At 33.1% G+C, this 27,773-nt stretch overlaps 1 protein-coding gene across 4 annotated transcripts in view; it reads right to left on the reverse strand.

The window, feature by feature from the left end:
- Positions 1–27,773, reverse strand: part of LOC140439099 (aminopeptidase N-like) — a 203,434-nt gene that overhangs the window by 47,579 nt on the left and 128,082 nt on the right. Inside the window, exons 1-2 of one of the 4 annotated variants that reach the window (XM_072528785.1) lie at positions 23,357–23,484; positions 20,153–20,472 (exon numbers count right to left, since the gene is read on the reverse strand). The exons of 2 other annotated variants lie outside the window; for them this stretch is intronic. In XM_072528785.1, coding sequence (XP_072384886.1) covers positions 20,153–20,177 — 25 coding nt within the window. In that variant the 5' untranslated portion in view covers positions 20,178–20,472; positions 23,357–23,484. Of the gene's footprint in view, positions 1–20,152; positions 20,473–23,356; positions 23,485–27,773 lie in introns of those variants that run through there. One more of the 4 variants, XM_072528783.1, reaches the window with a different exon arrangement.

Genomic DNA, 27,773 nt, shown 5'->3' on the forward strand with positions numbered 1-27,773 from the left:
TGAATATCCGAATTCGGATATTCAATCAACGTCGAAACGAAACACGCAAACGAAACGTCACTTCGTGTCCTGGGCTCAAGAATACCGTGACAATCGCCACCTCCTGAGCGTACGACGCACGCGTTTTGCCTAATAAGTAAAGAAACGATGGATAAATATCTGGCCACAACAATTAAAAATTGATTATGTCTAAATTATTAGATATAAATACTGAACTAATCATTCTCAGAACTTAACACTAATCAGACTGGCAGAAACCTAGGGATGGGAGATATGATAATGACAATTAAATAAGATTACTTCTAGATATTGTATTATAATACTTGGATGTTAAAAATGAAACCAAGAGTTCGATTAATTGAGCGATGAACATGATATTGTCCGATTTATAGAGGCGAGTATGTTCAAATGCGTTCAAATTAGTAGATATGACTAGAAGATAGAAAAATCGAGTGCAAATCGAAAGAAACAGTACGGGATAGTTGAACAATGTGAAGGATGATCTTAAAACGATGAACATAGATGAAGAATAACAAGGACACGGAAGAGATTTGAATAGAGGCAAATAGCCAGACAAGCTAAGACTTAGTTAGGATTATAGGATCAAAAGACGAATAAAAAGACCATGATATGTAAGAAAAAGAAAAACTTATTAGGATGGTTTAGCACCAGCTAAACTAAAGATAGTAAATAATATTGCAAGGAACAGTAGAGAGTTGAGGAAATTAATCAATAAAATTGGACGGGATCAAGCAATAATGCGTGAGGCTAGCAACTTTGTCATCAATCTTTCTTTTGCTACTGAAACACTTAGTGCCTTTTGCTCCATCATGGAACTATATGATTTATAATATTAGCAGCAGCTCTAATTAACTGGTTTTGCAAGCAGATTCACGCTTTTTAAGATTTAAATTGCTATAACAAAAAGTGCTGATAGGTGGTATATGTATAAAACGAACTGTTTCAATCTTTTAGACATGCATTAGTATGCATTTTTATATAAATCGCTATTTTTAGAATCAAACAGTTATAAATAAAATGTTTTTATTGTCCGATTTTGCTAACCTTGGTATTATAAATACCGTAACAATTATTTTTAGAACCTTCTTTTCAATTTTTTAACAGCACAATTTGTTACATAAAATGCTTGTTTAACATTAATTTATAAGTGCTAAAACATGATTTATGATTGGCTGGTGCAAAAATTACACATTTCTAATATAAATAGTCGCTTCAAATCTGGACGATGTGATACAATGAGAGATTAACAAAAATGTGCTATTAATGTCATTCCGAATTAAAAGATTGATTGCACGGAGTAAAATAAACATTTTGGCTTTGAAGTGACAGCTTCTATTGTATTAAGTAATTGTGGAGGATGTTAATATTTTAAATTTATTTTACCTTCAATAAATAAAAAAAAAAAATGCGTCCAACATATTATACAGTTTGCACATGGATTATTAAAACATTATACGAGGAGATATCAAGGAGATATCTTCTTCAAGTGCCATCTTTGTGGCGGAGGTCGGCAATCATCATAGCTATTCGGACTTTTGAGACGGCTGCTCTGAAAAGTTCATTTGATGTACATCCGTACCACACTCTCAGGTTGCGCAGCCATGACATTCTACGCCTCCCTATACTTCTCTTTCCTTGGATCTTTCCCTGCATAATCAGTTGGAGCAAGGTGTATTTCTCTCCACGTGTAATATGTCCGAGATATTCCAATTTTCTTGTTTTAATTATATTAAAAATTTCTATTTCTTTATTCATCCTTCTCATAACCTCTTTGTTTGTGACATGTTCTGTTCACGATATTTTCAGAATTATTCTTTACACCCACAGCTCGAATGATTCCAATTTTTTCATTGATGTCGCATTCAAGGTCCAAGATTTCATTCCATAAAATAAAGTCGTAAAAACATAGCACCTCGCCAACCTAACTCTTAGTTCCAATTTTAAATCCCTTGTACATAGCACTCTTCTCATTTTGTTGAAATTTGCTCTAGCTTTTCTATTCTGATTTTGATCTCCTGAATGTAATCATTTGTGGAGTTAATCATTGTTCCCAAATATGCATATTCGTCCACTTGTTCGACGTTGGTTCCGTTTATTAGAAGATTTTCGTTATTTCTTTGACCATTACTTAGACCATACTCTTTTCCATACGCCGCTATTCTGATCACCAGTGTCTGAAGATCTTCAATATTTTCGTCTAAGATCACAGTGTCGTCCTCATATCTAATGTTGTTAATGGGAATTCCATTTACCTTTATTCCAGCTGTTTCACCCTCAAGAGCGTTTTTAGGATCTCTTCTTCAGGACAGCTGTTCTTTAACACGTACTTTTGCTAGCTGTTTATAGTATAAATTTGATATGATCCTGAGGTCGCTGTAGTCAATCTTCTTTGATTTCAGGACATTCATTAATTGTTTATGTCGTACTTTATCGAATGATTTATTATAGTCAATAAAACATACGTATATATCTTGATTGACGTCCAGGCATCTTTGTATCAGTATATTAAGTGGAAGTCCAAGGAGATATATAGACTATCAATAGACAAAAACATAGATGTCTAATTTTCTACGAAAAACATAACTCGTAAGTCAAAAATAGTAATCATTCTAGGTATTTATAAGCTAGAAATATTTTACTATTAACAAAATATATTGAGTTTAAAGTGTTTGTGTCAGTTACCTCTAAATAATGATTTTTTTCAGTTTATTTTAGTTGCAAAAAATTAAATTGTTTTTCTAGCTTTGCCAAGTTAATAAGATCACTGACCTACTTTTGTACTGTTTATCTGGATCTATCAATACAAAGGATCGTAAAAAGTATTAAAATTTACAACATTTCTTAATTTATTTGAAAGAAAGATATATTTTCTGTTAGTTTTCTAAGTGTCTAAATCAATTTTGCGTTGGCGTCCATTTATTTAGATAATTTGTTGTTGTATTCAGTTGTGCAATAATGTATGTGCGGCGCAGAATGAAACATGCATTAAAAGTAAAACAAAGCACACACTTGTTGCCACATTTGAAATTTGGCAGCAGAAATCAGAGAAGTTTTGTTAGCAAACATTTCAAATTATAGTTTTCTTGGATTGTACTTCTTATGCCCTCATGTTTTTATTACCCATATAATTAATTATATACTTTATTTGGAACTGCACCATAGTATAGTTTTTATGAAAAAGGATGTGGCCGCCTTAGCTCAGTGGCTATGTTGCTAGCTTAACAAGCTGTTGGGCCCCGGTTCGATCCCCAGCACAATAATTTTTGGCTTTCAACATGGCTATCCTAGCTTCGTGTGACGATGTTTATGAGCAGATGTTCTAAATTCACCATTTTAAAAACTTCTGAATTCACTATTTTAAGAACATCTTCAAAATGAAAAAAAAAAAAAATATAACTGGGAACGCTGTTCGAAAGAAATGGAACATGATTTTTACGGTCTGCAAAAGGAAATATGGCGCTTGATAAGAGGTCAAAGAACGAAGGTAAAACACAACATAGAAAAGGTAACGTGGATTGATTACCTTAAAAATCTCACAGAGGTAGAATAAACGACGCTAGAACTGGAAACACCAGAAATTACCACAAATGAAGAACCTAATATAAATGCACAGGAGGTTCGGAAAATACTTGAAAACCTGAAGAACAGAAAAGCAGCAGGTAAAGACGGAATACCAAACGAATTATTGAAATATTGTGGAGCAGCAATGACAGAACAATCAACAACATGAAATAATAAAATTATAAAACACAATAAAATACCGGAAGAATGCAGAACGAGCGACTAATTCTACTTTTCAAAAGTTATAAACTTGTTCAATACTACGCTAAAATTTACAACTAAAATTTTACAAGTGCTAATAAATCAGAGGATAAGTTTAGCAGATAAACAACAGGGTTTTCGTAGTGGAAGGTCGTGTACCAATGCAATATTCGTTATAAAGCAAATTACTGAGAAATCACTACAGACCAGCATTTCTGTGTCTTATTGACCTAAAGAAAGCGTTTGAAAGAGTAAGACTCAAAGATGTAATCCATGTTCTGTATAATAGAGAAGTTCCTCTAAATATTATAAAAACTATCGAAAACATCTACCAAAACAACAAAATGGAAGTCAGAATAGATGGACAACTTACAGAACCTATAGAAATAGGCAGCGGAATAAGACAAGGTTCATTGAGCCCCATGCTCTTCAATTTGATCATGGGTGAAATCATCAAAAGGGTTAACAAAGGAAGATGATACAGAATGGGAAATAAAGAAATAAAAATACTCTGTTACGCAGACGAAGCAATTTTGATAGCCCAAGATGAAGATAGTCGACAAAGACTAGGTCCACAGATCTGGTCCACAGATTTAACATAAGAGCAAAACAATTTAATATGACAATCTCATCTCAGAAAACTAAAACAATAGTAGTCAGCAAAGAACCAACCAGATGTAAAATAGAAATTGATGGCATCAGTATTGAACAAATAATGGACATAAAATACCTGGGAATAACACTGTCTAGCTATGGAGACGTGGACAAAAAAGTGAGAGATCAAGTACAAAAAGCAATTAGACTGGCTTAATAACACTATATGGCGAAACAGACACATTAACACTGAGATGAAGTCAAGAATTTACAAAGCCAGTGTAAGACCAATAATGAAATATGCCTCAGAAACAAGACCCGCTACAGCCACAACGCAAAGGCTACTGGAACCGGCAGAGATAAGAGTACTGAGAAGAATTACAGGAAATACGCTGAGAAACCGAAAGAGAAGTGAAGATATGAGAAGAAAATGTAACGTACAGTGTATAAATGAATGGACACAAAATAGAAAAAAAGAATGGAATAACCACATAAGGAGAATGGAGGAGAGCCATGTCGTCAAAATAGCAAGTGATAAGTCACCAATCGACAAAAGAAATATCTCGGATGACCGCGCAAAAGATGGAGTGACAACTTTCCATAGAGATAATAATCCGTAAATGAACAAGCAGAATTGCTTATAAAGAGGAAGAAGAAGAACATCTTCATTGGAAAAATGCGAAACCCACGATATTTTTAGGATCCATGCCCAGTTTCAGTGATTTCGTGTCGGCTAGACATGGTTTTACAGATTTATCAAATCTGAATAAAAATATTAGACATAACCATAGAAAGTGCATACAATCGGAAGAAAACTCGACTCAAATAAGTTAAAAAAAAGGTTAATTTTGGAACAATATTTCCCAGTGTACTTAATTATTCTTACGAGTATTTTAAAATGTTCGTTTTTGATTATATGTAGTGTTTATAGTATTTGATTATATATAGTATAGTATTTTTTGATGAGAGAGAGAACCAGCCCCCAATACCTACGGAAACAGGACCACCTATACTAGTGGCAGAAATAAGAGCAGCCATAATATCACTAAAAGAAGGTAGAGCTCCAGGACCAGACGGAGTACAATCTGAATTTCTTAAACTTCTTGATGATGAATCTTTAAGAGTACTATGTAAAATCTTCAATAATATCTATGACACAGGCAATATCCCAAAAGATTGGCTACTTTCAGAATTTATTACCTTACCAAAGAAACAGGGAGCAAAAAAGTGCGGAGAATATAGGCTAATAAGTCTAATGAGCCATACATTAAAACTTTTTCTTAAAATTATACATCGTAGAATATACAAGCTATGCGAAGAGAGAATACAAGACACACAGTTTGGATTCATGAAGGGCGTAGGTACAAGAGATGCACTGTTTAGTCTACAAGTATTATTTCAAAGATGCAGAGATATGACTTGCGATATTTACACCTGCTTTGTGGACTACCAAAAAGCATTTGATACAGTTCAACACCAAAAAATGATGGATATTCTAACAAAAGCCCAAATGGATGATAAAGATCGGCGTATAATACAAAATTTATACTGGAACCAATCAGCCACAATAAGAACGAATTTTGGAGGTGAACCAACGGAAATGATCCAGATTCTACGAGGCGTTAGACAAGGTTGTATACTTTCACCTATATTATTTAATCTATATTCAGAGGAAATATTTAGTGAAGCCTTGGAAATGTGCGAACATGGAATACTTCTAAATGGAGAACGCCTAAACAACATCCGTTATGCAGACGACACCGTTATTTTTGCAGACAGTTTGAACAGTTTACAGCAACTGATAAACAAAGTAAATGAAGTAAGTGAAAGATTTGGACTTCAAGTAAATATAACAAAAACTAAATTTATGATCATCAGCAAAAATAAAGTTAGAGACGCTCAACTACTTATCAATAATACACCAGTGGACCAAGTAAAACAGTATAACTATCTTGGAACAACAGTAAATGAACAATGGGATCACTCACAGGAAATAAAATGTAGAATAGAGAAGGCTAGGAGTGCATTCAATAACATGGCCAAACTCTTTAAAAGCCACAATCTTAGTCTGGAGATAAAAGTAAGGCTCCTACGATGTTATATCTTCTCAATATTGTATTACGGAGTTAAATCCTGGACACTAACTGAAGCAATGGAGAAAAAACTTGAAGCCTTCGAGATGTGGCTATACAGGCGAATTCTAAGGATATCATGGACAGACAAGATAACCAACGAGACCGTATTACGAAGAGTGGGCAAAGAAAGAGAGGTGATGTATACCATTAAAAGGAGAAAGTTGGAATATCTCGGACATATAATGAGAAACAGCACTAAATACAGATTACTGAAGGTAATCATACAGGGTAAAGTATTCGGAAAGCGAGGAATTGGGAGAAGGAGAATATCATGGTTGAAGAACCTGAGGAAATGGTTCTCCACAACAACAACGAATCTATTTAAAGCATCAGTCAATAAAATAATTATAGCCAGAATGATTGCCAATATTTGGAACGAATAGGCACTGAAAGAAGAAGAAGTTTATAGTATTCAAACACTGATACCTTCATTGATTCTTCTGTATTCAAACACTGATAACTTTATTTCTCTTGATTTTAAATCGTAAGCCAAAATCTTGAGTTACGGCGAAAAAATCAACAATAAATAATTGTTTAGACTTATGTAACGTTGCTACAATATGTAGAATAAGGTCAACCAACATATGTTCCAGTACGAGCGTCAGTCTGTTGTTCAAACGAGGTGTAAAAATATTTACCAGATTCATGAAACGCCTGCTAAAGATTATCGATAGTCTATGAAATTCATGAATGATTTTCCAACGATTATGTAACATTTCCGACCGTTATCGGTAGATGTAAGTAAGTTCATCAACTTTTTAATTAATTCGATATTTTATAAAGCAGTGGCGGGTTACTACAAATTGGAGCAAATTAAATAAAATATTATTCATTTTTCATCATTATCATTGAATTCAAGCTAGGATGCTTTGTATTATTGAATAGTATCATACAATCAAAACATATGATCAAGCATGTAGGTACAGAAGGAATTTTGTTTGAAATCTAATAAATTGAAATGCAGAAACTTTTTGACAATCTACAATATACGAAGACGTATTATACAAAATATTGGTGCTGTTCATAAGACACAGAATTCAACTTTCAGTAGAAGGCTGCATAGGTGAATACAAGGTAGTGTTTTGGAACAGACAAGTCACTAACCGATTAGATTTTCTCAATAAAATACAGTGTATAAAAGCCAAATGGAATAAATTCATTATTTAGGTTACTGTACATATTTATAAAAAATCCCGAAACACGTCAAATTTAAATTATTAACTTGACATTCTTTAACGTGAAAATGCAACCCCTACCTTCAACCCCCTTAGAATGACAGGTACAACCCCCAATTTTTAAAATGGGAAGTATAGGCTTGTGATATATCGTTTGAAAGGTCTTTTCATTCTCCATTTAAAAATGTTGTCGCTTTCAAGTTTATTAACATTAATTAAGATAAAATAAATTAAAATCATGTGGTTACCGAAATTCGCTAAAATATACTCAAAAACTTATTTCCCGTTTAGGTCTTGATAATGAGAAAGTGAACAAAAACCATAGCAATGTGGTTTTTAGATGGTAACCATTAACAAACTTTAAAGAATTTCCGTGGCAACGTTATTTTAACACGCATTAGTAAATTGTTTTATTTAAGTTGTCAGTATTTTAATTTAAGTAAAAAGTTCGTTCAATTCAATTCTGAAAAATGGTTAGATTAACGGAAATGCATAAAATAACAGTTTTACAAATGATTGGTTACGGAGATAACACCCGAACACAACAGGAAGTAACTCGCCTATTTCATGAGAAATTTTCTAATTTACGCCTATATCTCAAGGAACAATAAGAAAAATAGAGAAGCAGTTTCGCGAGTTTGGTCATGTAAGGCAGATAAAAAAAGCAGCTGCCAATGCACTGAGTGATGAACTAAATTAGATGTGTTGCTTGAGTTTCAGGAAAATCCACATACATCGAGTAGACAGGCATCCACTACATTCAATGCTAGCCATACATCGATAGTAAACATATTAAAAGTAAATAAATTGCATCCCTATAAGATGATACCTACTCAGGAGCTCATGGAAGACGATTTTGATAGGAGAACTTTTTTTGTGAGCAAATGATGGACATGTTGGATAATAATATTATCCAATTAGAAGACGTTATGTTTTCTGATGAGTGTACTTTTTCACTTAACGGTCATGCTAATCGGCAAAATTGCCGCTACTGGGACACGGAAAATCTTCACTGGATGAGAGAAGAACACACTCAATGCCCTCAAAAGGTTAACTTTTGGGCAGGGATTGTAGGAAACAATATCATTGGTCCCTTTTTCATTGAGGGCAACTTGAATGGCAACAATTATTTGGCACTACTTCAAAATGATGTCATTCCAACGTTGGCAAATTTATATCCTGATCCAGGAAACCATCAAGTTCCAGCGAATACGATATGGTTTCAGCAGGATGGAGCACCACCACATTACCAACTTAATGTCCGGCAGTACCTCGATACAATATTTCCCAATCGGTGGATAGGGAGGCGAGAATCGATTGAATGGCCAGCGCGATCACCTGATCTTACATTATTAGATTTCTTTTTATGGGGATATGTGAAGAGCCATATGTACAAAACTAAACCTTCTGATTTAAATGACTTAAAAGAACGAATAACGCTTGCGATTAGGTCGATCACGCCCTGTTATGTTAAATAATGTTAGAAGACAGTTTTATTTGAGATTAGGATGTTGCCAAGACGTTCGCGGTGAACATTTTGAACATCTACTTCATTAACATTCATAGTTCTTTTTCGTGTTTTACATTTTATTACGTTTTGCATTACATTTTAGTTTTTGATTGTATTGTAGCGAATTTCGGTAACCACATGATTTTAATTTATTTTATCTTAATTAATCTTAATAAACTTGAAAGCGACAACATTTTTGAATGGAGAACGAAAAGACCTTTCAAACGATATATCACAAGCCTATACTTCCTATTTTAAAAATTGGGGGTTGTACCTGTCATTCTAAGGGGGTTGAAGGTAGGGGTTGCATTTTCACGTTAAAGAATGTCAAGTTAATAATTTAAATTTGACGTGTTTCGGGATTTTTTATAAATATGTACAGTAACCTAAATAATGAATTTATTCCATTTGGCTTTTACACACTCTATATCATATCCACATTTTACGAGTACACTGTTGTTAAATATACATTTTATCAATTTTAAGAAGAAGTTTAGTAGAATAAACAGATCGACGCTTACAAAAGTGTTACAATATTTAAAATTTTCAAAAAACATCATACATCTGACTATAATGCTTACATTTCTGGTATCAGGAAGTTCCGCTGAAAAAGATAAATATTATGGAATATCTATTACCAAAAGACCAATCTGTTGTATATGAAAATTACGTAGTTCTATTAACACCAGGATCTACTGAACTACGAAACATCTTTAAAGGTATAGACAGAATAAACAAAAGACGAATATGGAAGTGTGAGGATTATCAGCAAGAATAACCCTTGCTAAAAGACACAAAGCTGACAGGATATATCTCAAAACTTTCGACTGCCTCTTATTCTTAGCTATACTTAACAAATAAAAACCAAAAATAACAGTTAATAGTAAAAATTAAAAATAATGCCTTACTCTTATCAAAGAATTTATTACTATATAAATAGTAATTGAGAAACTACAAAGAACAAAAAATGTACAGGCCAAACCTTCACAATGCTCACGTCCAATAAATTCTTGTTGAATCATAAGGTTGTATGTACCTTTTTATAAATTGTGCCAAATCCAATCTAAAAATAAAAAGGAAGTACTTAAAAATCAATTAGTAACAAACCAGTTCCGCCTTCTTTAACGATTTACGCGAACGAATTAAAATAAGAATAGTACTACTGGTAGGATGATACTATTAGTACCGCCCTTATTTTGATTTCATCTATTACTACTAAGTACCCATATGAATTTATGATTTTCTGGTATACAACAATTTTATAATAAAGTGATATATTATGGTTGAATGCTCGAGTATATGAATCAGATAAAAGGCAAATATTGAACACAGTTTTTAAAATTTCATCGACTCTCTGCCTTGATAAATCTGACGATGACTTCTCCTTTCAAAAGTTCTTTTACTTAATGGTTTATTAGTTTTCTAAATTTATTATTACCTAAGTTTAGTGGGCCTGCTATTCTCCGAATGATTTTTTTTTCTAAGATCCTCAATCTTTTTTCATCTTTCTGTGTCAGGCATATAACTTCAGCTCCATCTCACTCATTCTTGTTAAATTGGCGCTTGTGTAGAGTTCCACACACAACATTGTTTGTTACATTGGTCTAAGTACCTTAAAATTAACATTTCAAAGACAAAGTGGATGGCAGTTGACCATCCACTTTATCATCCACCAAATATTAACATAGATCAAGGTTTGCTTTCGCTTAATGGAGATAGAACGCGTAAAACATTTTAAATACCTCGGCAACTGGTTAAACGTAAATTATGACTTTGATGAAGAGATAATATCCAAGATCGAAATATCACGTAAGGCTTTTATGATCTGGAAACGTCATTTACGTCATTACATATTCGCAAGAAGGTCCCTATTATATGGTTGTGAGACATGGACATTCAAAATCACAATGTTTAACAAATTAGAAGCATTCGAATTGTGGTACTATCGACGGATCCTAAAAAATATTATGGGCTTCGCAAAATTCCAATGAAGATGTTCTTAAAATGATGAATTCAGAACGCTTGCTCACAAACATCATAAAGAGAAGAAAAACAGAATACTTTCATTATATAATTAGAGGACTCAAATACCATCTATTTCGCCTTACAATACAACGACAAGTGGAGAGAAAAATATGGATTGGTCTAAAGAAACTTTCATGGCTGCGTAATATTAGGCAATGGTGTGGTACCACAGTAGAAGAATTATCACGCGCAGCAGCCGATAGAGAACGGTTTCAGGAAATTGTAAACAAGATGATGGCCAACGTTTCAATACGGACACTGCACCTAAAGAAGAAGAAGGATGAAGCGCATGGTGTATTGTGTGACAGAAATATCCCAATGAAGCTGAAGGGAAAATTCTATAAAACTGCCATAAGACCAGTTATGATGTACGGAAGTGAAGGTTGGCCAGTTAAAAAAAAAGGGAAACAACAAATAGATGCGGCCAAATTGAGAATGTTTAGATGGATGAGTGAAGTGACAAAAAAGGATAAAATTAAGAATAAGTATATTAGGGGAAGTCTAGGGGTTGCATCGATTGATGCTAAGATGAGAAAGCATAGAATGAGATGGTTTGGGCATGTTCAATGTTGAGGCGTTAATTACGAGATACGAAGAATTCCGGATTTGGAATGCGGATTCCTGGGATAAGTAGGAGAGGAAGACCAAAGAAGACATGGAGGGAGACGGTTAGGCAGAACATGTCTACAAAATGGATTGATGTTGGTATTACCCAAAATAGAAACTTATGGAGCAATGTAAATAGGGAAGCCGACCCCGTATAGTGATAAAAGCGAACATAATGATGATGACACGGCTCTGGAAAACTCTAATGAGAATTTTACACTTTAGGCAAATAGACAATTAGAATGACATATTTATTTTTCCTAACACAATTACTTTTATTAAAAAAATTGACTATGAATTAAAAATTTAGCAAAGTGAACATCAGATTCAAGAAATTGTAAGTTTTTTTGCAAAAATTATTTTGGACAAATATTATTTATTTTGTCCAAAATTTTTTATTTAGTATTAATATTACCACAGCTCGTACTATACATTTTAAATACGAATAAGAATTTAATTACATTTTTAAGAAAAAGAATAGACAATAATTGAATACAATTGCATAAAAGAACTTAGGAACAAATAAAACGAAAAACTTTATCCACATGTTTGTATATAACGTCTTTGTCGGACCATAAAATGTCTAATTGACCTGAGAGTTAAGAGATCATTTCTAATAATGTTATAAGAATCAATAATTTTGTCAATTATTTCTTTACGTGTATTATATTTTCTCGATAAACTATTTCTACCAATCGACCCCATATGGAATAATCGACAGGGTTAAAATCAGCTGATCTAGATGGCAACGTATGAAGCTCTTTGCGTCCTATTTATCAGAGTGCCTGCACATTCTGCTATTGGCAATCGAAGTAATTTAAATAACGTACACTATTTTATATGCATTTAACTTTCTTATTTAATTAATGCACACCACAGAACCTCGCGAGATACTCTTATTTTCTTAAGATCATTAAATTACCATAACATAACCCTTTATTTTTTTGTTCCTATATGTGACAATTCGCCACACTATGATGACAATTTTGTCTGAAAATCTTGTTTTCTTATCTGTCCATCTAAACTTGTTTCTGCTAGCATTAATTCTGAAAATACTGCTCTAGTAAAATATAATTTATTTTTCTTTTATAATATAATTTCATCCTGACTAACTGCCTTAAGTAATTACTTATTGCTGTTCTAATTCCTATGTATCGCGTAACTTAACAATATTTCATGAAGTAATAACGAGACCAACAAAGACAAATTGTCCTATAAATATAATTATCTGAAAGAACAACCTGTAACAAAACGGCAACGACAAGCTCGTTCTCTTCGCATGCAACTTGATAAATGCTTTGGTACAAAGCTCAATGCGTTTCGAAAATTACATGTTTGTACGACTTTGAATGTTTTAGAAATTTGTTTAAAAACTTCTTTATTATGCAAGCACCTTCAATACTCCTAAATGAGTGTCATCTGGCGTAAGAGATTTTCTATCGTTCGAGAATTATTCTGTCATAAATGAATTTTACAAAACTACTTTTTTAAGTATGGATAAACAATAAACCATGGGATCAAGAAAGAAACAGTTCTTTTATTTCTGTCAATGCATTTTTTATTTAGACTTATTTATTTTTAGTAAACCATTTTTCATTTCTTATACGAATACATATTTAAATTCTAGGTATAATATTTTGCTTAAAAACAATACTTTGCGGCACATTAACGGCTATACTTATTTTCGTCGTCGACCGATCGCTCGATCTAATTTTTCAACCTAATTTTAGCCTGTTTATGTTCATAAAGTATAGGCTCTGGCTTATAAGTATTTTTTTTACTTTTTGTGTAAATATTTGATGTAAGAAGTTAGCTAATGCTGTTCGATTAGTGATAGCTTTTTAAAAACGATTTACATCAATAAACATTGGGAAGAGATTGTGTCAATAGAAAGTATGTTCTTGTGGTTGGTATATCATGTTGCAAGAGGAGTTGATTTGATTTATATTATATACTTTTTCTGGATTCTTCGGTAAAAATCAACTGCTCTGTTCGTTCCTGTTTATTTGTTTCGAATATTTCTTTATAATAGTATGTTATTGGTTGTCATTTTCTTGCGCGGTCATGAATTTTATTTATAATTATTTCCAGTTATTCTGCAGCTTCTGCGTTCTAAGCTCTGTCTGCGCTATCTCTCCTCTGTAAGCATCATCAGTAGAACACAGTAAAATGTAACAGACTTGATATCATTTGTAGAATGTGTCACAAGTGCGAAACATGAAACTCTCTTAATAAAAGAGGCAGAATTTGAAGGTTTGGCAGATAATATGGTACTTCAATAAAAAAAGGTATACGAAACTACAAATTAGAAAAAACTAAACAAGCAATTAAGCAAAATAAGAACATTATAGTTTTGAGAATGAGCGTGCAAAAGATAACAATACGCAATCTCCAATTACCCTCCAAGATTTCATGCCCGATATAACGAAATCAGAAATCAAAGAGGTCCTGAAGAAAATCAAAAATAATCGAACTCCAGGTGAAGATGGAATTTTATCAGAAGTAGTAAAAATTGGAGGAGGAGGAAAAAATTACTTGAAAAAATTAAACTACTTTTCAATATCTGCCTTCACAACGTCAATATTCCAATAGACTGGAACAACGCTACAATGATTAAAATATACAAATATAAAAAGTTGTTTACGCGAATAACAAATAAAAGAGTGGAAGGAAAATTAGAGACTTATCAACCAAGAGAACAGGCAGGATTCCGAAAAAGTTACGGAGTTAATGACCATCTACAAAGCATAAAAACCCTAATAGAGAAAATAGTGGAACAAGATACACATACACATCTAGTGCTAATATTTATCGATTTCGCTCAAACCATGCAGGCTAGATTAAAGGTATACAAAATTATTTTACAATATACATATATCTACAGGCAACAACCACTGTCAAATTAAATACTATCTATACTAAAAACCACAGTTAGAATGTAGTGCAGGTTAAATTGGCAATGTATTTCTTACGGGAGAACGGCCGACCACGTTGTCGGTTTGCCCCGAGCGGCGCATGAGGACCGGATTTAAGAATCATAGTACTGGAATATACGCGCACACAACAATTGCCTACGCTTCTATAAAAGTCTACCATTATTGTTTCAGCAAAAGCATGATTCAATCATCGATGTATCAATAAGAGAGTTGTATTGTCGAACTAAATAATAAATACTATAAAAAAAGTAAAATATATCAAAAAATTGTTGTCGATAGCTTATCTATATTTATCAATTTTCAATAGTTTCCTTTGTAAACACATTCTTTGCAAACATGTCTCTGTGTCGATCTGAGTACTAGCCATAAGACCAAAAACTTCTTGATCAAAACTATGAAAGCTCAGTTCTATTTTATTTTCGCAGGCGAATAAAAGTACCTACATCATGGAGTTGTTGCCAGTATCTGTCGTGAATTTCAAACGGTATGACTCTTAGTGTGCAAGTAAAACGTGTGATGTTAAATGTATTGAACTATCATCTGAACTTAAAAAATGGTGACAACTTGACTATCACAGTGGAAAAAGTTTCATTTGTCTCATTCGTTTTTTTCATTCATCATTTGTGACATCCACGAAGAGGTCCAGCAAGACGAATTGAAACCGGTACAAAAAAGGAAGACAAACAGTTTCCATTCCAATTCACGTGGTCAATGTGTGTCATAGTCTAATCCATATGTGAGAACGGGGACTATCAGTGTTCCATACAGACTTATAAGAGTTTTTTGAGACAGACGTTTGTTAATTAAGTACTTTGATGAATCATTATAGCACCTATTTTTAATTACGATCCGCCTTTTTATTTCTCCTGATGTGCTATTACTGCGATGATGATCTGCGTCAACATTCCCAGCTCTCGTGATTATGTTAGTCGGCATCAATTTGGTTTTATTTTGATTTATATGAAATCCCATTCCTTGTGCTGTTGCTACTAGCTCTGTTAGCATTTCTGTTTTTTTCTGTTAGGGGTTTTTGTTATAATATCCACGCCATCAACATATGCTAGAATTTGGACTTTTTTTTATATAGCCCTTTTTCTATCCGAATTGTCGAATAAAGGCCTCTCCCAACTCGCCATTCATCCCTGTTGTGTGCTAGGCGTTTCCACATTGGTCCTGCGACTCTTTTGATATCGTCGCTCCAGCGCATTTGAGGTCTTCCTCTTGGTCTCTTCGCATCGTACGGTCGCCAGTTTCCGACTTCTTTGTTCCATCTTACCATCTTCGAGACGTTCGTTGTGTCCAGCCCATTTCCATTTTAATTTAGCTGTTTGTTTCGCGGCGTCCTTTATTTTTGTTTTATTATTAGTGAGATACCAAGCATCTGTCGTTCCATGGCTCGCTGAGTTTTTCGAATCTTGTCCATGTTCTTTTTTGTGAATGTCCAGGTTTGAGCTCCGTAAGTGAGAACGGGAAGGATACAAGAATCGAACACTTTGGTTCGAAGGTTTTGGGCTTACCTATTAAATATAGTTCCCCATTAACTAAATTAGCGTGTCGTACCATTTTTTTAAAGCTATGTTAAAAAACTGACACACCAGCGCATCTCCCTGCTTTAACCCCCTATTTATTTCAAATGGGGTTGACGAGTCGTTCTGAATTTTTACTCTTGATAGCATGTGTCACTTCTGAAGTTGACCTGCCACTTTATATTTAAAATTTAATAATAATTTATTACCTCAAGCTTTATATATAAATATACATTAGTCACATTAATATTTCTGTAAATAGGTTATAAATTAGAATGCATTTTTTTGGGAAGCATTCCAATAACATATCAACCGTGTTTATTACTAGTGTTACTATAAAATATAAATTTACTTTGATTATTATCATTGTTTTAGAGTGTGCTATTTACGTTTTGAATTTAAATATACATTTCAATATATTATATACAAATTGAAATATCTGGAACAAATATATTTCTGAGATTGTTTATATCAAACCTTTTATGTCAATTATATATAAAATTATATATAAGCCAGCCCATCGTTTAGGTGGTCGACCGACGCTTCCTTTGCCTTCCCTTGGTCTCAATTCCAATAATCTGTTTGTCCATTGCCAATCTGTCATTCGACCTATGTGTCCTCCTCATCTCCAATTTAGTCTTGCTATCCCTTCGATGACATCAGTCATCTTAGTTTTCCTTCTAATCTCTTCGTTTTTAATTTTATTTTGTTTCGCAGCTGTTTCTGTTTTGTATGTCAAGTTTACCTCAATTTTCCATATGCTGCTCATCCAAGACCAGTTCTTTTCTTTAGTTCATGGGTCCGATTATCCCTGCTAATCATAATTTTATTGTCCTAGGTATTTATATTTATCTACGAGTTCTATTTCTTGCCCACCAATATTGATGATCAATGAGTTCCTGTACCATCTTTCTTGCCATTCCTAGATGCTCAGATATTATGACTATATCACGAGCTAAACGTAAGTTGTTTAGATATTCTCCATCTATTCCCTTTGTCAGCCAATCCAAATTCTTAAAAGCATATTCCAGCACCGTATTAAAAAGTTTAGGTAATATTGGGTCTCCTTGTCTAACCCCCGCTCTATTTTTATGCGATTACTATAGTAGAAGCCACAGTTAGAATGCAGTGTTGGTCTTACGGTATTGGTAATAGACTGAGAAATCAGGACCGTACGCGCTTCGTTTCAAAAATCTTTACTCATTAATTTAACTGAGAAAATAAACAAAAAAAAATTAATAAATTCTATAAAAAATGCCTGTATACATAAAATATCTAATACCTCGTAAATACTTATATACATATGTACAGAAAAATGCAAGTAGTTTACCCTATACGACACGATAAATATATATATACATAAAATACACAAGAAGATCATAACTGAAATGTACTGTACGTACAGTACTAAAAAAACAAATGAGCATTACATAGATATTTCTTATTAATTAATACTAATCGCAAACCATATATGGTCCTCATCCTCTGAATCATCTCCTATATTAATTATCACCGGTTCAATATCTTCCTGCAAATTGTCCACCGCAAATCTTTTTTCTTCTACTTTCTTAAAGTGGGTCACATAATTATGCCACTGCTCTTAAGACACGCGTTGGTAAGCTTCTTTTATCAACCGTTCCACCGGTTTTCTTTAAAATCGACGTTGTTTGAAGCCACATACCTTTTCACTTGACTCCACACCATCTCAATCGGGTTTAGCTCGCAATGGTAAGGTGGCAGTCTCAAAATCTTAACGCCATATTTTTCCGCAATTGTTTAAATTTTGTACTTGTCGTACTCGTCTCTAAATGCGGTCGCAGTATCCAGTAATTCACTTTTTAGGTAATCTTCTTCGAAGAAAATGTTCTTTCCAATTAGCCAATCCTTGATTTGCCTTTTTTTTTTTCGGGAAATCAAATTTGCGGGAGTTGTATGACGAGTTATCCAAAACGACAAAGTTTTCTTTGTCTTTAATTAACGTCTTCTCAAACCATTCTTCATACACATCCCCGTTCATTTCGTCGTCGTCATAAGAGATTCTCTTCTTGGCCAAGAAAGCTTATTCGGCCCATGCCACAAAACCAGTTTCGCTTCCAGCTTGAAGAAGAACAAACCGAGGACCTCTTTGGGTTGGAGCTTTCAGTCCAGTAGAGAGCTATTTTATGAAGGCATCTCGTGGATTCTTGATCGTTGTGTCCCTCCATTCCTCGAATTATCGAATCTCGAACTCTTTTACCATATTCAAAACCCATGTCATTTAGTAGCCTACAAAATGCGGTTTTTGAAAATACTAGTAGGTCCACATCATCCTACACTTTGTTTATTATGCTGTCGACGGTTTTTTATACTTTTTGTATATTTGTAATTTTGTATACTTGTAATCTAGCCTGCATGGTTTAAGCGAAATCGATAAATATCGATGTAATGGGAGCATATTTTAAATTAACAAAAATATTTGGTTCTAATCTATTTCTTCGCAAAAATTACGAACAAGAACGTAAGCTACCTCAGTAAGTTTCCAAAATTCATTTTTTTCTTAATTTTTTTTTCAAATTTTTGTAAAGTATCTTTTCCAGTATAACATTTTGACAGGCTGATCTAATTTCTTTTATTAAGGCTATGCTTTCTACCAAGAACTTTGATGATTCTAATTGAGTAATAGTTTTTTAAAGCAAACTAAAATTTGATTTAGTATCTAGCAGAGATTGGGAACTTTCGTCCGTTAAAGCGTCAATTATATATTTTTTTAATCTACGGAATAGTCTGAATAAAAAAACATGCTTTCAACCATGTTCCCCCCATCATTTTAGAAAATGGTAATGGTATAAAAATCCAGCAAAAACACACAAAAAAACTTGAAAACTGGTTTTTCGCATGTTTTAACAAATCTATAGTTTCTCTGAATATGGGAAATACATCGTCTCATGTTATTTTAAAAAGAGTTTGAAAACATGGTGTTTAATGATGTAGAAAGGTAAAAAAAGGTGGGTAAATCCAGTAAAAACCCCCCGAATAACCATTGAACACCTTAAAACCAAAATCTCAAAAAACACCTTAAAAACCCTAAAAAAAAACATATTTTTTTTTGAGTTTAAAAGTATTTCGTCCAATTTTTTAATATCCCAAAGGACTCATTTATTTCAAATTATATGTGACCGATAAAAGAAATCTTAATTTGATCTATTTTGAAGTCTAAAAAATGGGGGAAATCCCCGAAACCCGTAAAAAACAATTTTTTCGGTTCTTAAAAGGTTACGCACTTTGTTGAAAATTTTGAAAAAATCAGAAATATATTTTTTGATAAAATACATAAAATATAAAAATAACGCCTCCAGCCAACTCCAAAAAAACCTTATACAAATTTGTAACTTTGAAAAGGTGACGTTTTTGGGAGTAGCGGGAGGGGGCAGGGGTAGCGGGCTAAAATTGCACTGAGTATTATTTTTTAATCACATAAAAAAAAATGAAAAAAATTAAATTCTGGGAATGCCTTTTGCCTATCTTAACGACAGAAAACCTATATCAAAGAAACTCGAGAACATTACAAACGTTCTTACTTGTGAAAAATGACAATTACCCATTGTCACAATATATGTGTCGAGAATTCCCAGAATCCATTTATAAATTGGAAAGCTAACAAATAAAAAACTTTTGAATTAAATTTAAATTAATAAAATTAGTAAAGTGACTATTTTAACGATGTGCCTATGTACCAAATAAAGAAAAAGTAATATATTAGTTCAATGGTTAAGTAGTTTTCTTGAACCAGGTAGTATTGTTTAAATTTAACCGATTCGTACAGCATGCATAAATAAAACTAAAAATAAATTTGCAACCGACAAACATTACTAAAAATAAATACCTTGATTGTTGTAGTACCCCACCATTGTTTTTGTAAATTTTATTTTGTCTTCGCCTAATTAGAAACCAAACAGTCACTTTAATTAACACATCCTGATGACACCTGCCACTCAACGGTAACACGATGCACGCGACCCAAGGAGTCCCGACGCCTTAGTATCCGGAAACGTGAATGAAACTACAACTGGACGTCGACCAATAAGTCGACGCTGCTGGCCTAAAAGTTTTTTGCGAGATCGCGGCTGAAAACTTCGCTGAAACTGTAACGACTAACGCGCAACTTCGGCAAAAAGTTAAGGTTTGGCTTCTTGATCGAAAAATCTGAAAGTTCAAATGAAAATAGCTGGTTTAGTGCCGTCCTTTATATATACCTGGTTTTCGAAAGTTAAACTTAAGTATCTAGATCACAATTGATTATTTTGAAAAGGTAAACTGTGTTAAGAGTGTCCCACTTAAACAATGACAACATTTGAACAAGGATTTTATGTTTTTTGTGTATTTCAATTGACGTGATGTTGTTCTAAGAGTATATTTTAACAAGGACAAATTCCTTAAGACTGTTTATGACCAATTTTTTGTTCGAGATACGAAACAAATGATAATTTTTTTACATTAAAGCTACTTATTGGAGAACTTGGGCTGTGATGAAGAGGTAGTATCTACTGTTTAAGATGGGAGCACCAAGAGTTTTAAACTGGAGTTTTTTAAAGTAATTGGTCCTTAGAAGGCAGTCCATTTTCACTTAAGGCTCTACGTGTCACATCTGACCAAGTCTTGCATGTTAAACTAAGTGAGGTGGCAAAGATAAATAGAAACTAAGGCATGTGCTAGAACAAAAATTAGAAATGACAAAGAAGCATTGATGATGAAGAAAAACAAGGAAATATGTTACACCAAAAGTTAAGAAAATAAGAAACTATAAACCCCCAAAATATTCAAACATAGTAGATCAAGAAAATAAAACCTCTGGATACAGAAAAAATACAAGAAGTATGAATAACATATATTCCTGATCTTTTTGATACACCCTTTAATAGCTAATAATCAGATAGACGCGGGGCCAAGAATAATGGGATAAAAAACAAGGATCCCAAAAACTATAATGACTAGATTAATCTGCTTAATGTCACAATTATTAAAAACATTTTTAAAGGTTATCCAATCAAGAATATTCAGAAAGTGTAAAGCAGATATGCGTATAGACAGTTTGGCTTACGCAATGGCTTCAGAACAGTAGAAGCTCTGTATAGTTTTACAACACTTGATCAAAAATTTCAGGACCAAGTGTTAAAAAGTTAAACATAACATTCTCGTGGAATGTCTAAAGTGAAAAGGACTCAACAAAAATGATATTAACATAGTGAGAAATTTCTATCGGAGCCAACAGACTGTGGTAACATTAGATGGAAACAGTACGGATGCTCAACAAACTAGTGAGGTGTAAGACAAGGCTATGTACTTTCACCATTACTATTTAATATATACTGCGAAGAGTTATTTACACAAGCACTTAAAATCTGTACAGAAGGGATCAAGATAAATGGTGAAAATATAAATAACATTCGTTATACCGATATCATCGAAATAAGCGAAATGAGATATACGAACTCTGGGCAATGTGAAATTAACAATCATCACATAATTATATTATTCAGGTAACCCCAACGGAAGACACGAAAATGGAGTAGGTATAATCTTAAATCAAGAAACTGCCAGACATCTTAAAAACCTGGTAATCATGTCGAAAAGAATGCTCTTCCTTTCGCTTGATACCTACCCAATAACAACTAACATTATACAGGTATCTGCCCCTACAGCTGACCCACCAGATGACATAAATGAAGCATTCTATGATGAATTATCCAATACCTTGAAATACCTTCCCAAAAAGGATCTAACCTTGATTAAAGCTGATTTAAATGCCAAGATTAGTAGTGGACAATGGGGTGAATTCATAGGACAGTTTGGGCTTGGAGAAAGAAATGAGCGAGCAGACCTATTGGGTGAATTTGTATTAGAAGAGTTTGCAATTACTAACACTTATCTGCCAACACTTAATCGCCTCAAGATACTTCAGGCCACATAATCAGAAATCAAATAGATTACATTGTGATTAATAAAAGATTTCATAACCCATAACCCACTGATTTGCAAAATGAGTGCCAGGCTAAAGAAGATTCAACGTAGTGTCAACCCAAAATATGACATCAGGCTACTCAAAGACCAACCAATGTACAGAACAGAGTGTAAAACAGGATATACTTAGCAATTTGAATATCGTTATTCTAACGGATTTAATAGACCAGGAGCGTGAAATCTTGCATATTTTCACAAGAGATACAAGAAAAATTCCTCAAATCACCAAAAATTAAGAAAGAATCGTGGATAACAAATGAGATTCTAGATATGATGGAAGAGAGGCAAAAGGTCAAAGATCAGGACAAGACATTATACAAAAGAATAGACAAAGAGATGAACAAAGCAATCAGGATGACTAAAGACATACAGCTGAGAGAACAATGTGCGAAAATCCAGCTATTACAACAGAAACACGATTCAGTTAATATGCAGAAGCTGCTAAACACAATTTGTGACACTGAGGAACAGTTTGGTTGAACAATAAACATAAGGAAAACAAAAATCATGGTTATCAGCAAGATGAGTAGAGTTATAACATGGATCCAGATAAAAAATGAAGATATTGAACAAGCGGATAAAACTGAAGATCTAAATCCAATCCGAAATCAGAAATACTGAACTATATGTTTTATAGACTACGAAACAGAATAAAACACGATAAACTGATGTCGATAATGAAAGAAAATAAAAAAAAGATTTAAAGACCATCAATAAGAAGAAGGCGTCTTTGATTAAAAGATTGTTAGAATTATTGGGACTCAGAATATCGAAATATTATAAATAATATCTATTTAGATCAAGATTTTCAAAAATATACTTGACAAAGCAGAACATAGTGTGGAATCGATAAAAAAATTGTAAAAGCAATGTTTTGTTTTATGTTAAATCATTTACAAACAAAAAAAATTCTATTTAGATGGGATCGCTACACTATAATACTATTTTTAACGTAAAACTATTATCGAGGAAACGTATTTAAAACAAAAAGCTACTGGATTAAAAGAACTACCACATTAATGTGATTTATGATCCGAGATACTTAAGTTTTCTTAAATATTCAACTTACTTTATTTCGATCTTCCTGGTAAAGCACACACTACAAGATGTTTATAATTTTGGAAATTTGTATTCTGTTTACACTTAAAGATACTTTTAGAATGATAACAGAGGCGGATATTAATGTATTTATATTAAAGGAAGACGATCTTTGCTGATATAAATAAATATTTTGTTATAAATAAAATACATAGAACATAGCCACTTTCGTGGTCGCTGATATTTCCACTGAATACTATGAATGAATAATGTATTCACGAAGCATTTGTTATCGTAGTTCTAAGTTTTGACACATTATTACCTTGAAGAGACAACGAAGCATGCGAATCACTTATTGATAAATACAAATTTTTCAAAATAATTGAATTAATAATATAATACACGTATAGAAATTATGGAAATTTGAAATTAAATAAACTGATTGAGAAGAAAAAGAAGGAAAATATATCTGGAATTGAGTATTAATAGGACCAAACTCCATTTTTGCCTTTATTGAGTTAGTATCACCACAAAAATTATAATATTCAAAACTTTCAATACGAAGAAGACCGATCTTCGTGTATGAATGGTTGCCGATTTCTTAATTTTAAGTTCAGGCTTGCAAAAAAAGAACCTGGATCCAAACGACATTAATACAATACGTGAACTCTACTGGAACCAAAACGCCTCTGTTAGAACTGAAATGGGTGATACTGAAACCATAAACATCCAAAGAGGAGTTAGACAAGGTTGTATACTATCACCATTATTATTCAACTTGTACTCAGAGGACATCTTTGCACATGCTCTAGATGAAGCACAAGAAGGAATAAAAGTCAATGGAAAAATCGTGAACAATATCAGGTATGCCGATGATGCAGTACTGATTGCTGGCAGTGAAGAAGAACTACAAATTCTGTTAATCAAAGTAGTGCGAGAAGGAGAACTATACGGCCTTAAGGTGAATGTTAAAAAAACCAAAACAATGGTAATTTCAAAAAAACACCCGCCAGTTATAAACATACAAGTCAACAACAATCTAGTTGAACAAGTGAAAAGGTTTAAGTATCTAGGCTGTTGGATACATGCAACCTTAGACCAAGAACAAGAGGTTAAATGTAGAATAGAACAGGCAAGAAACACCTTCTTAAAGATGCGACAGTTACTCACTACCCGTAATCTTGATTTGTCCCTACGATACCGCATGATAAAGTGTTATGTATATAGTGTACTATTACACTGCGTGGAAGCTTGGACGTTAACAGTCAGCTCGTTAAGACGTTTAGAGAGCTTTGAGATGTGGGTATTTCGTCGTATGCTGAAAATTCCATGGACCGACCGCGTTAGAAATGAAGAAGTTTTAAGGCGTATGAATAGAGAACGTGAACTCACAGAAATTGTCAAGAAGCGTAAAACGTCTTATCTTGGACACATATTTAGACATGACAGATATAACTTCCTTCAGCTTATTATAGAAGGGAAAATAGAAGGCAGACGCGGCCCGGGTAGACGACAAATGACCTGGCTGCGCAACATCAAAGATTGGACAGGATTAGACTTTCAAAGTTCAATAAGGAAAGCCCAAAATAGGGAAGACTTTGCAGAGGTCATCACCAACCTTCGCTAAGAAGACGGCACCTAAAGAACAAGAGAAGAAGAAGTTCAGGCTTATCTCCTAATCAGTTTAAATTAAAACGACCAAAGTGCACGTAGAACTGCTCACTCTACTTAACTAAAGGGCCAATAGCCAGTGAGCATTGAACTTTCGCCTTTTTATTCTTAAGTCATTGGAGATTGGCCTTTATAAAAACATAACGTTAAAAAAATTGTAAAGGTAAGTAGTATAACAACATACAAATTTTTTTTCCTAATAAACCATTGTTTGACACAATCCCATACATAGATAGGCGGCATATTACTACCATTATTAGAATGAGGATTGGTCATTGCCTGACAGGAGTACATTTATATAAAATCAACTTTCGCGATAACCCATACTGTGTATGTGGGCAAATGGAGACACTAGAACACATATTTTGGGAATGCCCAATAAACAAAATAAAAGATTATGATCTTTCCAACATACTAATTTGTGTCTTTAACATTCTTAAAAGCTTAAACAATTTTTTTTTAGGAATGAGAAAGTAGCGAGGACGTTTCAGAAGATCAAGATCGTAATTATATTCCAGATGAAAACGATAGCGAAGAATATTTTAACAGTTACAGAGGGAAAAAAATACAAGAAAACTAGTGAAACGTATTCAAGATTGAAAGCAACTTAAAAGGAAACAATAACGTAAAAGCGAGGAATATAAAACTAAAAAGTGGAAGGCTACTGTAGGAAAAAGTGTTATGATAAGAATAATAATGCTCAAAGACAGAATACATTTTCGCGATTTTCCGAATTAAGTAGACATGTTCAAGATCAAGTGTTAGCGGAAAGTGTGGAAGAAAAACTTAAAGATAGGCAAAGGCTGGCACCAGAGAAAATGGAAAGCAGGAGATCTTTTTCTAGGAAACATTTTTTAAAAGATTCTACCGGAAATCATACAGAAGCTTCTAAAGCATGTACTTAAGTACCTATGACATTTCTATTAAAAAGATAAGAGTGATTGTAGAGAAAAAAGGGCCCATGGTAGGGTATGTCCACCAGATCGAAGAGAAATGCATAAAAACCAACTCAAAATTGCTGAACAGTTGAAAGATTCGCGATCACAGAAAAAGTTTTCCAGCATATACCAGCCACTATTCCCGTGAAAAATCTTCTAGGCATTATCTTAGCCCCGACTTAAATATTTCAAGTAAGTATAGACTTTATACTGAAATCTGCAAAGAAATGAAAGTTGCTTCGTACAAAGAATTTTGGTACAGAAAAATATTTAATGAAGAATTTAATCTTGTTTTTCATTATCCTGCAAATGATACATGTGCGAAGTGGGATCGATTAAATGTTCACCTTAAGTCATATTATAATAAAACAAACCTTACAGAAAATGAGGTATACGAAAAGATTAAAATAGAACAAGATTTAAATAATCATTTGGAAATGGTTCAAAGCTGCTAGGAAAATAAGAAGAAAGATAAAAAAGAAGTAAATAGATTCAAGTTAGGTTACTATTTCATTGGTTCTGGAAAAATGTTTGCAGACCTCCTTCTTGAGAAATGGTGTATCGTTTTACTAAAAACAACTTTATACACATCTATCTACAAAATAACTCTTTATAAAACAGATCATATTGGCAATGAAGGGATTTGTTTTTTATGAAACGAAACTATAGCAGGACGTGGAGGTCAAAAAATAGCTTCTTGTTTAAGAAAGTTCGTTTTGGATATTTATTCTTCTTCTTTACGTGCCATCTTTAACACAAGAAAATCCCGAAAGAGTCCAGTTGAGCTGCATCCAAACCATTCTTTGAGGTTTCTCAGCCAGGACATTCTTCTTCTACCTATTTGTTCAAAAGACATTAAAACTCTTAATTTCTACAGCGATTCACGTTCTGAGCAGAATAAAAACATTTATGTTGCTACAATGTTCTGCAGGATTTTAAAGGAGCTACCAGACACAAACTCATTATTTGAGATAAACCACTACCTATTTGAGGTTGGCTAAGAAGAATTTTTAAATTATGAAGATTTAGTGCACAGAAAAAAAATGCCATTCCATATCAGTTTTTGTATAAAACTGACTTTAGTGATGGTGATTTAAAAAAAATGGATCTCAGAAGGAGATCCATGCGAAATGGAGTCTCCAAGTATAATCTCCAAAAAAAATTACTATTGCTTAATTTTTAAAGAGTCAAACTCTTTTAAGATTCAAACTTACTAAACATATGACAACACAATATTTAGTAATAAAGAATACTACTTTTACTTTACGTCAAATTTCATTATTAGTAATCAAAAATCTATTTTAATTAAAATTTAAAATTGACATTTTACTTCGTCCTGAAACTCAAATTGCTTATTACTCAAAACAACGAAAATGGAGTTTGGCCCTTTTAATACTCAGGTCTAGATATGAGAAATGAATATGTAAGGGAAAACCTAAAAGTAAATAACAGCAACAGAGATTCAATTTTTTAAGAAAAATTGCAGAGAGAACTGAACAAGAAAGTACAAAATAAGTCACTAAACAAGTTTTTGTACCAGAACATCAAAAATACTCAAAAAATTTGGAGAAACTGGAAGCAAAAAGGAATAAGATATTTGAAGAAATGATAACATTTGGCGACATAACGTAAAGTGTTTAGAAAGTAGGTTAGAAACTAAGATAGATAAATCTGACAAACTATAATGAGTACCAGAATATGCGCAGGAGAAAATGCAAAATGAAGTTATTTTAACTACTTTGTACATATTTTTTGTAATTTTTCACGTGTTTAAAACACCTTAATAGCAATACCTTATTTCCTTAGAACAAATATTTTACCTTGATATTACCAAGCAAG

Source organism: Diabrotica undecimpunctata, chromosome 4, assembly GCF_040954645.1.
Source record: "Diabrotica undecimpunctata isolate CICGRU chromosome 4, icDiaUnde3, whole genome shotgun sequence".
In the NCBI taxonomy this organism is placed as follows: domain Eukaryota; kingdom Metazoa; phylum Arthropoda; class Insecta; order Coleoptera; family Chrysomelidae; genus Diabrotica; species Diabrotica undecimpunctata.